The 13,958-nt window shown below is 62.1% G+C and overlaps 1 protein-coding gene and 1 long non-coding RNA gene across 9 annotated transcripts in view; one reads left to right on the top strand and one right to left on the bottom strand.

Moving 5' to 3' along the window:
• Positions 1 to 227: 227 nt before the first annotated feature.
• Positions 228 to 5,105, top strand: LOC110259946 (uncharacterized). Of its 2 annotated transcripts, none has more exons than XR_014841074.1 (2): positions 228 to 403; positions 4,441 to 5,105. It is a non-coding gene; the product is annotated as an uncharacterized LOC110259946 (long non-coding RNA). The 2 variants fall into 2 exon arrangements; XR_002342443.2 differs by lacking the exon at positions 228 to 403 and adding an exon at positions 2,567 to 2,694.
• A 1,622-nt stretch (positions 5,106 to 6,727) lies between these two features.
• The window catches only part of ABCA3 (ATP binding cassette subfamily A member 3), a 43,208-nt gene continuing 35,977 nt past the window's right edge, over positions 6,728 to 13,958 (bottom strand). For all 7 annotated transcript variants that reach the window (XM_085017848.1, XM_085017850.1, XM_085017849.1 and 4 more), the window contains exons 25-35: positions 13,690 to 13,894; positions 13,159 to 13,378; positions 12,730 to 12,888; positions 12,305 to 12,477; positions 11,753 to 11,881; positions 11,472 to 11,666; positions 9,295 to 9,482; positions 8,713 to 8,883; positions 8,243 to 8,433; positions 8,026 to 8,099; positions 6,728 to 7,566 (exon numbers count right to left, since the gene is read on the bottom strand). In XM_085017848.1, the coding sequence (XP_084873974.1) occupies positions 7,435 to 7,566; positions 8,026 to 8,099; positions 8,243 to 8,433; positions 8,713 to 8,883; positions 9,295 to 9,482; positions 11,472 to 11,666; positions 11,753 to 11,881; positions 12,305 to 12,477; positions 12,730 to 12,888; positions 13,159 to 13,378; positions 13,690 to 13,894 (1,837 nt within the window). In that variant the 3' untranslated portion in view covers positions 6,728 to 7,434. The remainder of the gene's footprint in view (positions 7,567 to 8,025; positions 8,100 to 8,242; positions 8,434 to 8,712; positions 8,884 to 9,294; positions 9,483 to 11,471; positions 11,667 to 11,752; positions 11,882 to 12,304; positions 12,478 to 12,729; positions 12,889 to 13,158; positions 13,379 to 13,689; positions 13,895 to 13,958) is intronic.

Genomic DNA, 13,958 nt, shown 5'->3' with positions numbered 1-13,958 from the left:
GCACCCCGCGTTGGAGCGCGTACTTTGGTTCCCCTCTCGGGAGGGGCGTCTTGGGCCGCCAGGGGCTGGCTGCGCGGCGCATAGGGCGGGCAAACTGGCAGCTTGCTGGGGCTGGGAGGGCCGTGCTGCGTGGTAGCTCGCGGGCCGGCGCGGGGCGGGTTAAGGCGGCCCTGCCCCTCTCCGTGCGCCTGCGTCCTAGGCTCGCCGCGGGCTTGGTGCGGTCCGTGGGCGCTGGGCCTGAGACCCGGAGTTTCGGGCGGCGGGGTTGGGGGAGGAGTGCGCAGGTGCCGCGGCCTCTAGCCGACCGCCGTGGGGACCGGCCGGGCAGAGGGTTCGTGCGGTTAGAAGCCTCTCAGGGAGTGGCCAGGCAGACGCAGCTTTTACTCCAGCGGAACTCGGCCGGGTGGGTAAGACGGGGTAGTGCCGTCAGAAAGGACGGGCAGCAAAAGACAGGGTAGAAGACGAGGTGCAGGAGTCCCCGTCGTGGTTCAGGGGAAACAAGTCTGACTACAGTCCATAAGGACGCCGGTTAGATCCCTGGCCTTAATTAGTGGATTAAGGATCCGGCGTTGCCTATGAGCTGTGATGTAAGGTCGCAGACGCGGCTGGGATCTGGTGTTGCTGTGGCTGTGTCGTAGGCTGGCAGCTGCAGCTCCGATTCGCTCCCTGACCTGGGAACCTCCAAATACCGCACATGCGGCCCTAAAAAGACAATAAATAAATACATTAAAAATTTAAAAAAGAAGGAGTTCCCATTGTGGCTCAGTGGTTAACCAATCTGACTAGGAAGCATGAGGTTGTGGGTTCGATCCCTGACCTTGCTCAGTGGGTTAAGGATCCGGTGTTGCCGTGAGCTGTGGTGTAGGTCGCAGGCGCAGGTCGGATCCTGCATTGCAGTGGCTCTGGCGTAGGCCGGCGGCTACCTCTAGCCTGGGAACCAACATATGCAGCGAGAGAGACCCAAGAAATGGCAAAAAGACAAAAAATAAAATAAAATAAAATAAAAAGAGAAGACTAGGTGCAGAAGTCAAGGCGCCTCTGCGGAGGTGACACTGCAGCTGAGACCCAAGTGGAAGGGTGCCCTCAGCCGAGAGAAGAGCAGGTGCAAAGGCGCAGAGGCTTGCTGGCAGAAGCCGGGGCTAGGAAGGTGGAGTTTAGCATTTGGGGGGAACTTGGAAGGTGTGCAAGATAAGGCGCCAAGGCTTCATCCCGGGGCTGGTGGACGGCGCAGGCGGGGAGGCATTGCCAGAGCCTCCTGGCAACGGCAAGAGGGTGAGGTTTAGAGGCCCAGGACCAGGCAGGAGGCTGTTGGAGTAAAACCCGGCTCTGAGAGGGCCAGGGCTTGCAGGGTTTGTTGACTGCTGTGTACCTGCTTCCTTCCTTATTGGAAGGAGGGGAGGAAGGTGCACCCCTGTCTCAGAACAGGTGGAACAGGTAGACTCAGCAGGGAAGAGAAGAGAGCAGATCCAGGGTGTGTTCCGGGGAAAGGAACCACTGTGGTGCGGAGATGGGCCAGAGATGGGCACCTGGACGGTGCCTTTGATACCTCATCCTGGGTTGAGGGGTGTCTGAGGAGTCGGGGACAAAAGACAGGCAGGGGCAGCCTCCCTTTGGAGGCCTCTCTGCTGAGGCCTCTGCACACTCCTGGGAGGGGGCTTGGCAGGCGGAGTCAGTCCGGGTTGTGGTTCTCCCTCTGGATTTAGATTTGGGGAGTGGGGGCCATTTAGAGAAGGTATATGACCTCGGCATCATGGTCACATTGGCCAGGCCAGGTGGTGGTATAATTGTAACAGAGCCGCAGCCCTGGCCCTGCAACAAGCAGTTAAGGGGCCCAGGGGGTCGGTGTTGGGGATGTCGTGGTCTTGCTGGGCCCTGCCTGCCGTGCGGGGAGTCAATGAGGAGCCCATGGCAGCGGGTCAGAGTCCCACACATCCTGGGCCAAGTCGATGTGTACCTGAAAGGCCTTGAATCCAGAGCCGTTGTCCAGGGAGGTGGTGACAACCTAGGTGGGGATGAGGCAGGCCCTGTGGTCCCACCGAGGCGCATGGAGGAGGCACAGGCAGCTGGGCTGACAGCCCCTTCTGGGTTTTCTGTTGTTCATGCTCCGAAGTCATAGAATTTGGCATGCATATAACTTTCAACACATTTTATATTAAATCTAAAAGCATGATTTAGTCAGACACTTAGGAATTTAATCAAATTTGGTTCTGAATATTGTTGATTTTATCATCAGCTGTTGAGCTTTGAAATCTAAGCATCTGGGCTTTTGCCACTTTGAGAAGCAGCGGAACATGTTTGGAAGGAACATGAGAAAATAAAACTCCAGTGGTCCCCAGACCCCAGCCTTCCAGGAGGCCTGGGCCTCTCCCCTCCCGGCCCCCAGTGGCAACCTGCTGAGGCCATAGGGATTGGGGGCCTCTGGGGGTCTCTGGCTCAGGTGCGAGGGAAGTGGGGGGCGGACTCCCGTGGACAGGGCATTGGGCAGCTAGCCCCAGGCCTGGGGCTCCGCACCACGGGCATCCTGTGGGCTCTGGCCCGTGTCCCGAGCCCACTTCCTTTTCCCACAGGGCCGAGGGCCACCTGCTTCCCATGAGGGGCTGCCGCACGTTGAGAGCCTACTCGCCTCAAGGCTGAATGTCCCCTCTGCTTTATCCGCTATGGGCCTGATGGCCTCTGCGGTGCCTGCCCTTGGAGGTTGGTACCCTGCACACTGAAAGGGTCAGGGATGGCCTGGGTTGTGTAGGAGGTCACGGTGGGCCACACGGGAGCTTTGAGCAGGCATCACATCTCCTTGTACAAAATGTCAAGGAAGCACTTCTTTTTTTTTTTTTTTCTCTTTTTAGCTTTTCCAGGGCCACATTCGTGGCATATGGGGGTTCCCAGGCTAGGGGTCTAATCGGAGCTGTAGCCACCGGCCTATGCCAGAGCCACAGCAACTCGGGATCTGAGCCGCGTCTGCGACCTATACCACAGCTCACGGCAGTGCCAGATCCTTAACCCACTGAGCAAGGCCAGGGATTGAACCCGCAACCTCATGGTTCCTAGTCGGGTTCGTTAACCACTGAGCCACAATGGGAACTCCAGGAAGCACTTCTATCCGTTGCTGACAGGCTCTGTGCTAAGGGCGGGCACGGCCCAGCTCAGTGGAAGAAAGAGATTCGGGTGGGGTCAGGGAGATGGGGACGGCTTGGTGACCCCGAGGGAGGCATTAGAGGAGCAGGTAACCTGGCTCCTGTCTGTGGGGGCGAACGCCTGCAGCCCTGAAGGAGCCCAGGAAGAGGTGCTGGCCAGTCTGAGCAGGCCAGCCAGCCAATGAGGGTCTGGAGTTGTGGGGAGGCCTTCCGGGCTCCAGGAGAGCTGCATTCCCAAGGTGTTGGGGCATCAGTTTCCAATGAGGTCCCCCCAGGAGGCACAGGCTGCCTATTGGAGGGGCCGTGTGGCCGGGGCTGTGAGCAGTGGGCTTGGGAGCCTGTGCTGGTTTTCATGCCCGAGACCCCGGGTCTACTTCTGCCCCAAGGGGGTCAAGCATCATGCTAGCTCAGTTGCCCAGCCTGGGAGGGTCCAGGCCGGAGAAGGGGAGCAGGGGTGCCGCAGGCCTGCACGAGATGCCCTGGCCCCTGGCTGGCCCCTGGCTTCCCTCTGGCCACCCGCAGCCGGTGGATTCGGGGCTTCTCAGACCTTGGAGGCATCCAAGTTGGCATCTCTGGGGTATGGGCCAGGCCCCAGGAGCGGGGCCTGGGCAGCCCCGTGTGTTGAGGAAGGAAGGCAGGGCCCCCGCTTCCCGGGCCCGACCCCCAGCTTCAGCTGCTCCTCCAGCCTGCCTGAAGCCCAGGCCCGCATGCCTGTCAGATGGGGACGAGGCTCCGGGGCCCAGGGCTGGGCTGCCTCCTGGCTCTTTCTCCTTCTTGGGCACCCCTCTACCCTGAACCCCGCTCAGGGAGCCCTGCCCTCCCTTGCGGAAGGGAGAGGGGCTGTAGGAGCTCGAACACGCCACGGCTTGGGGTCAGACCTGAGTAGGGTTCAGGGATGGGGCCTGGTGTCTGGAGGGTGGCATGATGTGCCCTCGGCTTGCTGGCCTCAGCCGCAGGGTTGGGTGAGCAGCCTAACCCTGACGTTGGTGTTGGGGTGCTTCTCAGAACCTCTGTAGGCCATCTCCTCCATGCAGGGGTGGGTGCAGCTCAGCCCCTCTGGACCCAGCTGGGCCCAGGCTGTCCACCTGGAGTATGGCTCTGGCCCGTGGCACAGCCGGCAGGGTCTGGATGAGCATGAGTGACACTCACTTTCACGCTACTGGTCTGTGTGGAGGTTGGGGGGATCACAGAGGGGCCGGTGAGCTATGCTGTGAGTGTTGCTCTGGTCCCCAGAGGTGGCATCCAGCTGTCCTGGCTCACAGTCTAGCCTCAGGCTGGTCTTTGGGAATCCTTTCCCTCTCGTCCACAGGCTCCGGCCCTGCAGGTGTCAAGTCTGACTGGCCTGGGCCCTGGGACCTTACTGTCTCCGTGTGTTTGAGGAACTGACTGGGTTGAGGCCAGCTCCTCCCCATCTGGCGTGCCTGCTCATCCCCAGACGATTGGTGGCCACCCTTGGACCTGCCTTCCAGCCCTCCGTCTGGGCACTGGCCTTGGCTCCTGCCCTGTCTTGTCTGCTGCCTTGTGAGACTGGGCCAGGGACCCCCAGACTTGCGTGGCCTCGGCTTCTCATTGAGTCCTGGGGCTAAAGGTCTGGGATTGGAATTTGCCCAGACAGAAACTGTCCAGTTTGTCTTGCAACCAAAGGGCAAGGGCAGTCTGGAGTTGGAGGAGGGGGAAGAGGACCTTGGGATATGGCCACCACCAGCCCGGGGGGAACAATTCCTGCGGGTTCTGGCTCTAGGGCAGCCCCCTGCCTGTGTTCTGGACAAAAACATGGGGTGCCCTCCTCCCCCTGCTTCCTGCTCAGAGGCACCTTGGACCCTGGAAGGGGACCTTGAGGAGGGTTGCCTGCAGCTGGATGGAGTGGGCAGATGGAGGAGGGCTCCCTGAGACCTTGACCACCAGTGACAGAACGCCTAGCTTGCCTTCTCTGGATCTTGACTTGGCCAAGAAATAAACCCTTGCCTTTTTAAATCTCTGGGGTGTGGTTTTCTGATAAGCGCAGCAAGCCGTGGACCCCTGAGTCCTCCGGGCGCTCCCGACAGGGCCCGTGCCTGCCCTCTGAGCCCCACCGCTGCAGCCTCGGCCAGGCTGCCTCGTCTTCTCCACCGCTGAGTGGTCTCCAAAAGGGATCTCTGGTCACGACAGCCCCCACGTGCATCCTGCCAGTCTCTGCGCCCGTCGCACCACCTCATTGCTGTGGACCAGCGCAGTCTGATTTCACACGTGTGCCTCACATGTGCTGTTCCTTTGGTCCTGAACACCTTTCCTCACACCCTGTTTTGTGGCATCAAAGGAGGAAAAACTTTCTAGATCTTTAACATGCGGGCTTAAAAAACAGGAGCAGCAGGAGTTCCCGTCGTGGCTCAGTGGTTAACGAATCTGACTAGCCTCCACGAGGACACAGGTTTGATCCCTGGCCTCGCTCGGTGGGTAAAGGATCTGGCGTTGCCGAGAGCTGTGGTGTGGGTCGCAGGCGCGGCTCGGATCCTAGGTTGCTGCGGCTGTGCTGTAGGCCGGCAGCTACAGCTCTGATTTGACCCCTAGCCTGGGAACCTCCATATGCCGTGGGTGCGGCCCTAAAAAGATAAAAACAAACAAACAAAAACACCCCAAGACCAGCAAGCCCTGAAGTAGAGGGCACGTGGCCAGGCTGTGCTGGCCCCGTACCAGGCACACCCAGCGTGGTTGCAGCCCACCTCTTGGAAGATGTTTTCTGTTGGGCCACATGTGGGACCACAGCCACCTGTTTATTTTTCTTATAATATGTTAGTAAATATTGACAGTTGGAAGAATTTTTTTTCTTTTTAGAGCCGCACCCATGGCATACAGAGGTTCCCAGGCTAGGGGCCGAATCGGAGCTGTAGCTGTCAGCGTATGCTGCAGCCACAGACACACCGAATTCGAGCTATGTCTGTGAACTACACCACAGCTCACGGCAATGCCTGACACTTAACCCACTGAGCGAGGCCAGGGATCGAACCTGCATCCTCCTAGTTGGGTCTGTTAGCACTGAGCTACAATGGGAACTCCCAGTTTGAAGAATCTTAAAGGGAATAAAAGAACTACTGGAAACTATTTGTAGGGTTCATGAACTTTGAGAGACTGATAAAAATGCAAATCTGAAGCTGTACCAAATACACCAGAAGGATGAAAACAAGTCTTTTCCAACACTATGAATTCTATGGGAATGAAAAAGGTATAATGAGTGATTCCAATCACAGAAGCTCAGCCAGGAGAAGTAAGAGCATAAACAAAACGGGGGCTGATGCTCTTTCTGGAGACTCTTCTGGAAAGTGGCGTAAAGGCCACGAGCAGTCCTGGAGCCAGAGGCCTTCTGCCCGCCTAGACCCATAGCTTCCTACGCCAGCCCATCACTCCTTTTTCTCACTCTGGACCACCTGTCTAATGTGCTCCTGCACCTGCACTTCTTGGCTATTCCTTCCCCTTGTGGCTGTGAGTCCTGTGAGCTTACTGCATCCTGGAAAAGCGAGCTCTTGCTTTTGTCTGCCTGGACATCGACACAAGAGGCTTGTGTTGGGACTGCGGGTGAGTGACTGGGCCCCTGAGCCCAGCTTGCGACTCACAGACCAAGGTCATGTTCCCTCCCAGCCTTTATTTTCCAGACAGTTGCCACACGTTGGGTGCACCATCCAGGGAAGGCTGTTCGGCCCCTCGCTGGTCCCTGACTGGCGTCCAGGCTGGTGGCTCCACGCCTCCCCATGCTGGCTGCCTCTGGGGCTGGGAGCAGGGGGCTTATGCCGGGTGCAGGGCTGGCTCTATGTGGTAGCGCAATGTCCACCTCTCGGGAGAGGGACTCCCAGGACTACGTGGCCGCAGTGGAAGCACAGACCTCAGCACCCAGTCCAGCCGTGTCTCCCCCGAGGACGACGACAGGTGCCTTTCTGTCCATCCTGGGCAGCCAGGGGAGTCTGCTGACACCGGTCCTGTTGGCTTCCCACACCAGTCCGGGAGGTTCCGCCCCAGGTGCGAATGTGGGGTGTCGCTGGGGACCCCTTATAAGTGCTTAGGGAAATTCAACCCCGGAGTCCGTGAGGCCCCTTCCTGGATGGCTCTCTGTGCAAAGACCCCCACGGCTTGCCCGCACAGCCGGCCGGCCCGGCCCCTGGCTGGGATCTTGAGTTGTGGCTTTGGCGACTGCTGACTCCGGCGTGAGGGCCCTGATATGCCTGGTCCACACTGTGCCTCGATTCTCACGTCCATCACAGAAAACAGTGATCAGAAGTAGAGTGCAGGGTTGGGTGAACTTGGAGGGAGGGGAGCCGCCTGGGTGCCCTGCTCCTCACGGCCCCGCCTCCTCCGCGGGCGGCTGCAGGTGGGCGAAGCTCAGGAAGACCTGCTCCAGCGAGATCTGGCTCACGGAGTAGTCGTCCACGCCGTTCTTCTCCTTGGCCTTCTCCAGAACACCAAACACCTTCAGGAAGCAGAACGGCCACTGCTTGCAAGCCAGGGCCCAGCTCCTTGGCTGGTCTGGGACTCCTCTGGCCATTGGGAGGGGGCCCAGAGACCCTACCCCTGGCCCCTGCCCCTGGGGCACGTGCAGGGGGTGGGCCCATGCTCCCCGGGGGAGGAGGGGAGCCACACAAGGTGAGCAGGCCTGAGGGGGTGCATGGGGGCAGCAGGCCCAGGAGCGGGGCTTTCTCCTGACACCCCAGCTCTGGGTATGACCTCTGGGCAAGCTGGGTTCCTTCTCTAGGGGAGCTTCCTTTTTGCATCATGTTTTTTCCAACTCAGGTATTTTGGGCGCTAAGCCCCCCAACCTAGCAGCTGTCAGGGTGAGTGTTAGAGCAGAAACTGAATGTGATTTCTCCTTGGAAGGAGCGTGGGGTCACCCTAGAAGGAGTGACTGCTGGAGGCCTCGGTGTGCGCTCACCCTCGCCCAGCTCAGGTCATCGCCAGGCAGGTGGTAATGGACCATTCCTTGGTGCTCATCCTCCAGGACGCTGCCTGCACGAAGGAGAGACCGTGTCCCCGTGAGGGCTGGGCGGGAGGGCCAGGGGAGGGTGGCCTGCGCTCCCGGAATCACGGCCCTCGCCCCAGGGGTCTGGGATGGATAGACGCACGGATGCCATCCGTGTGGCGCCACACACCTGGGAAGGTCAGATCCACGAATGCCTTGAACTCCTCCAGGGCCTCCTGCTGCCCTTCGCTCCGGATCTTGGCCCGTAGGGAGTAGCCGCTGCCAAACTTGCTCTTGAGGTGCTGGGGGCTGCCCAGGCACTTGAACTGGCCCTGTACCATGATGGCCAGCCGGGTGCACAGGGCCTCACACTCCTCCATGCTGGGGAGAGGGGCAGAGGCCGCATGTTGCCCCCAGGGGATGCTGACGCCTGCCCTCCGGGTCGGAAGCTAGGCACACGGGCACGTGCTGGCGCCCAGATCAGGCTGTTCCTGATTCCCAGGCTCAGGGTGTGGCCCACATGGCAGAGTCTGGGGACTCTCCTCACAGAGTCTCTGCCCGCTGCCAACAGGTCTTCCGTCCACCCAGCTCCTCCCAGCCCAGCCCACCCAGAGCCCGCGTCCTGGCTCCTCCACTGACCCACAGAGACCCTGGCTCTACCTGTGGGAGGTGATGATGATGGCCTTGCCGGACTCACGGGCCCTCGCCACGGTGTCCCAGAGCAGGCGCCGGGCCACGGGGTCCATGCCAGTGGACGGCTCGTCCAGGAAGATGACCGTGGGCTCTCCCAGCAGGGCAATGCCAGCACTCAGCTTCCGCTTGTTGCCGCCGCTGGGGCCGAGGGGTGAGGGGAGGGTGATGAGTGTGGGCGCCGGCTCCCCAGCCCCAGCGGAGGACCGGGTGCAGTGTGGCAGAGCGCCCTCTGGTGAGTGTGCCTGGAAAGCCCAGCTCTCGGAGGCCCAGAGAGAGCTCCACACAGAAGGGAAACACCACCGGTCTGCATCTCAGGGGGGCACAGGGGCCCTGACTTCACCCGCCCTGGCTTTGCCTCCAGGTTGCCGGAATCTTCAGGGCAGCCCCCTCCCCTGGTCATGCTACCAAATCACCGGAGACCCTGGCACAGCGGGTAGGAGCTCCGGCTCGGCTCCTGTGCCCTGCCCTCTGGTGAGGGCGACCCCGACTGCACGGGGGAAGCCCTGGGGTCCCTGGGTTGGGGAGGGGAGGGCTGGGGCGCAGATGCACCTGTACGTCCCGACCCGCTTGTTGGCATACGGCTCCAGGAGCAGCCCCCGCAGTGTGTTTTCCACACAGGACTCGATGTGGCGCTCGGGGATGCCCCGCAGTCGGGCGTACATGACCAGTGTCTCCCGGCCCGTCAGGTGGTCCAGCAGCGCATCAAACTGGGGACAGTAGCCAATCTGCTGCCGCACCTGGGGTTGAGGCAGGGCGGGGAGGCAGAGGGTCACGGGGTTTCTCTGAGGGGATCCACCGGGGGTGGGGGGTTGTCCATCAGCCGGTGCGCAGGCCCTGGCGGCGGCCCACCGCTGAAGCTTGCCGAGCAGCTCTTGGGCGGGGATGCTGGAGGGGCTTGGCGGCTCAGTGAGTCCGGGCCCACCAGGACCTAGCCCCACACCCAGGGGTCAGAGATGGGCCAGAGTCAGCCCTGGGCCACATGGGGGCAGCCTGGTGCAAGAGGTACCGATTACATGGACTGATGGTGTCTGTGCCACGCACAACAGCGGACGGGCCCTCACTCGGTTCATCAGATGCTTAACAAACACCTATGTGCCGTGTGGCCTGCCTCCATCTCCAGCCATGTTCAGCAGCTGGCAGGGGACAGCAAGCCTAGTTCTGTGGGTTCCAGAGATGGAGTTTCTCTTTGCCCTCCTTGGGGCTCTTAGGCTTCCAGAATATGCTCCTAATTGGTTGGGAAAAGTTCTTGGCCTTGACCCTGGCAGTGGCTTTCTTTCTCCCAGTCTCTCCTTTCCTGCTGAAACGCAGATTAAATATTTAGGACTTCTCACCCTTTTCTCCATTCCTAGATCCCATTACGGTTTTCTCTTTCTTGCATATATATATATACATATATACTTTTTTTTTGCCTTGCTTTTTAGGGCCACACCCGCAGCACATGGAGGTTCCCAGGCTAGGGGGTCCAATCGAAGCTACAGCTGCCAGCCTACACCACAGCCACAGCAACGTGGGATTTGAGCCGCGTCTGAGACCTACGCCACGCTCGTGGCAACGCCAGATCCTTAACCGACTGGTTGAGGCCAGGGATCGAACCCACGTTCTCACGGATACCAGTCAGGTTTGTTACCACTGAGCCACAATGGGAACTCCTCTTGCACGTATTTTCCAGCTTGTTTATTTCCTTAAACCTAAGAAGCACCGTCGTTTTGTACCCTGGGTCTGGTAATTGCAAATCCCAGGTGGGGAGCTTGCTTCTCCCCTGGAGCCTGTGTCTATGGGCTCTAGTCAGGGCGCCTTGCCTCTGTTTTTGTTGTGTGCTGCTCACAGGCCTGGGGACGCAACCTGGGGGGTTCTCTGGGGCCCGGAAGGGAGGCTGTCGCCCAGTGGGGGCGTGTGCTGCTGCACCCAGGGGACAGCCAGGGAAGCCTCTGCTGCCGGCCAGCCGACGCTGCCGTGCCCGGACCCAGGCTCGGCCCTGTTCCTCTCCCCGCCTGCTCAGCACACACACAATCCCCAGTGTCGGGGAGGGCAGCCTAGTTTGCTCTCACCCAGAGGGGTGGCCCTTTAGGGTTCAGCCCCACATGGGGAAGGTCTCCTCCTACACCCCTCCCTGGGGGCCCTGGGCCTTCGTTTCTGTCTCCTACACTCAGGAAGGTCCCTAAGCCAGGCCTGGGCTGGCGGGACCATGGCGCGCCCTCTGTCAGAGGCGGCTCCGGTGGGGCCTCGAGGCTCACAGATTTCGTTGGGAGGCCCTCGCCCTGCCTCGGGCTCATCGATGCTCGTAACCACGCGGTTGGGCGTTAACATGCACCAGCTTTTGGTGCTCTGGGGCTGCGGGTCTCGACAGCCCAGGGTGCCATTTGCATCACCTGCACCCGCAGACTAGAGTTCCCCCGAGCAAGCAGAGTTCTGTGGGCGTCAGGGCCAGGGAAGCAGCTTCTCTGGGAGGGACCCGTCTTGGTTGCGGGCCGGCCTGGTCCCTCTGGCGGAGGGGCCTCTCCTCTTCCTGTCGTCGCTCTTCCCCCCCATCACCCGTGCAGCTCCGGCCCCTGGTCGCTGCCCCGTCCTGCTGTCCACGCGCTAGGAGCTGAAGCTGCCTCTGCACGGAGGGCCCCGCCATGGTCCAGGCACCTCGGGCCTGGCTTGGGGACCTTCTTGAGACAAGCCCCGTCCCCACCCTCCGGGCTGCCCTTCCTTCTGCCCCCCGCCCCCCCGGCCACACCCACCTTCCTGAGGTCCGAGCGGATGCTGTAGCCGCCAACGAAGGCGTCCCCGGAACTGACGGTCTCCTCCCCGGTCAGCATTTTGAAAGTCGTGGTCTTCCCGGCTCCGTTGAAGCCCAGCAAGCCGAAGCACTCCCCTTTCTGGACCTTGAGGGAGACCCTATCCACAGCGAGGAGGGGCGCCCGCTGCTCGTACACCTGGAGAGCAGAGGCGTGCGGAGGCCCAGGGACCGCGGGACCGGCTGCCGGGCAGTGGGCGGCCGCGGACGGAGGGCCCGCCGTACCTTGGAAAGCTCCTTGATGACCAGGGGCGTGTCCGGCAGTGAGTCCAGGCCGGGGGCCAGGACCCGGTTCCTCTCGTCCGCCACGTCCTGGTCTTCGGGCAGCGCTGGCGTCTGGGTGTACGCTTCCGTCTGATTGTTCCAGAAAAAGTCGGCAGGGGTGAGCTCCTGCCGAGGCTCCTTTTCCGGCAGAGAGAGGGCGAGGTCTCTAGAGCCTCGCCCCAGCTTAGCCCCACACGCGCTGTCTCAGACCTCCCGCCAGGACAGCCGAGTGGCCAGAAGGGCTCAGGAGACACAGGCCTCCCGAGGGACAAGGATAGTGCGGGACTCGCGAGAAAACCACAGAGCTCCTTCTCTTAGGAACCGTCGCGTTGTTTTCAGCCCCTTTAGCCATGGTTAACAGGTCCACACTAAGCTGTCTGGGCAGGTCTCGATGGTGCGCGGAGGGGACTGGGTGACAGACCGCGGGCGCTCTGGCGCCACAGCTTCGGGGTCTCGGGCGGCCCCGAGGAAGCCCAGCCTTAGCGGGAGGCCGCCCCGCGCAGAGCCACTCACCAGCGCCCGCCTCCTCCGCAAGGCACACAGGCAGAACTTCAGCCTCCACAGCAGGTCGGTCTCGAGGAGGAAGAGCAGGGTGAGGTAGGCAAACCCCGAGGCGGCCAGGGAGGCCACGAACCTGCCGATGCCCGGGGCGCTCCACGCATAGAAGTTCTCCTGGTACCGGACGTCTGTGCGAGCAAGGCACGGGGGCTGCACCCGCGGCCCCGCACCCCTGCCCTCTGGGGTCCCAGCCCAAGCCCCTCCCTGCGCCCGCCAGGCCCTGCACATGGCCCTGGATGGAGGCTGCATGGACACAGGGTGCACCGGTCTTCCAAGGAGGCCGCCGGTGCAACTTCCTGAGTCGAGGGGTCTCCCTGCATGAGGTGCCCCTGGAGCCTGGGGCGGGGCGGGGACAGGCTGTCCCAGGGGCCCACACTCACTGTGCTTCTGGCAGTAGTGGGCCGCCACCGTGGAGGAGGTGCAGTACCTCCTGGTCTCATAGTTCTCGTAGAAGCTGCTGACTGCCATCCCCAAGCAGTGGTTGGGCAGCACCAGGAACACGCGGTCCAGCGTTCTGGAAAGTTCTTCCAGCTTTACCGCTGTGGGAGGAGGCGCAGACCCATTGGTGCCCGAGGACACACCCCAGCTGCCCCCAAGGCGGTTTCCGGGGTTGCTGCGGGGCCGGTGCCGGGCCTGCGGGGCCGCCCATCCCTGCTGGAGCAGGTGCGCGCACGGGGGTGGGGGGGGAGCTGGCTGAGCTGGGCTGCCTCGGGCTGGGAGCCTGGGAGGGGTCAGGCGCAGCGCTGTTGGCGCCTCCCTGGGGGGCAGAGCGGCCGGAGGCGGCGGGAGGGGGGGCACCTGGCTCCCACCTGGGATGCGTGTGACGGTGACCACGAGGAAGGTGGCGACGCCCGACAGGATGTTGAACACGGTCAGCCTCGCGTAGGCCGTGGCCGCCGCCGAGAAAAAGAAGCTCAGCAGGTACATGAGCGGGATGATGGCCCAGCCGTAGAGCATGAGCAGCAGCAGGGCGTCAGCCAGGTGGCCGTCCCGCGTGAAGGCGTGCACGTCGAAGGCCTTGAACACCACCTGCAGCCACACAGACGGGGCGGCCGGGGAGCCTGGAGAGTGTGTGAGCCCGGGCCAGCCAGCCCCGTGGGCCACCTCTGCCACCCGCTCCGCGGCTCTGAGCTCCCCCTGAGGAAACGCCAGCCCCCCCCCCCACCCAAGTGGGGGAGAGGCTGGGGGCGCAAGACAGACCAGGGGGCCCAGGTGTTCCCGAGCATCCTCCCGCCACGGGGGCTGAACTGCGGACCCCAGGCTGGTGCCGGTCCGTGCAGGGCCCCAGGGCCAGCCCCCCGTGCCGTGCAAGGGAAGGGCCCCAGCACCCCGCAGCTCACCAGCAGCAGCAGGGCGGGGATGAGGAAGGACAGGAGGTCCCACAGCAGCGCGGAGAGCCAGAACGTAGCCACATGGACGCCGCTCACAAACTGGACGTGCTTGGCCTGGACAGCCCTCTCGCTGACCGCCAGGATGGAAAACGTGCTGGCCAGGAACGCCATGGCGAAGAGCAAGTTGAGGGCGATGTTGAATCCCTTTCGGCCCCTGCAGGGGGCGGGGCGGGGACAGGACAGGTCAGGGACAGGGGACAGCATGGGGGCGGAGCGGG

The sequence above is a fragment of the Sus scrofa genome, chromosome 3, assembly GCF_054392235.1.
Source record: "Sus scrofa isolate SSC_HxYL_T2T_F1_AM1 chromosome 3, Sscrofa_HxYL_maternal_Yorkshire_Landrace_v2.0, whole genome shotgun sequence".
In the NCBI taxonomy this organism is placed as follows: domain Eukaryota; kingdom Metazoa; phylum Chordata; class Mammalia; order Artiodactyla; family Suidae; genus Sus; species Sus scrofa.
The sequence above is the reverse complement of the archived record's forward strand: the minus strand, read 5'-3'. Positions and strand labels throughout refer to the sequence as shown.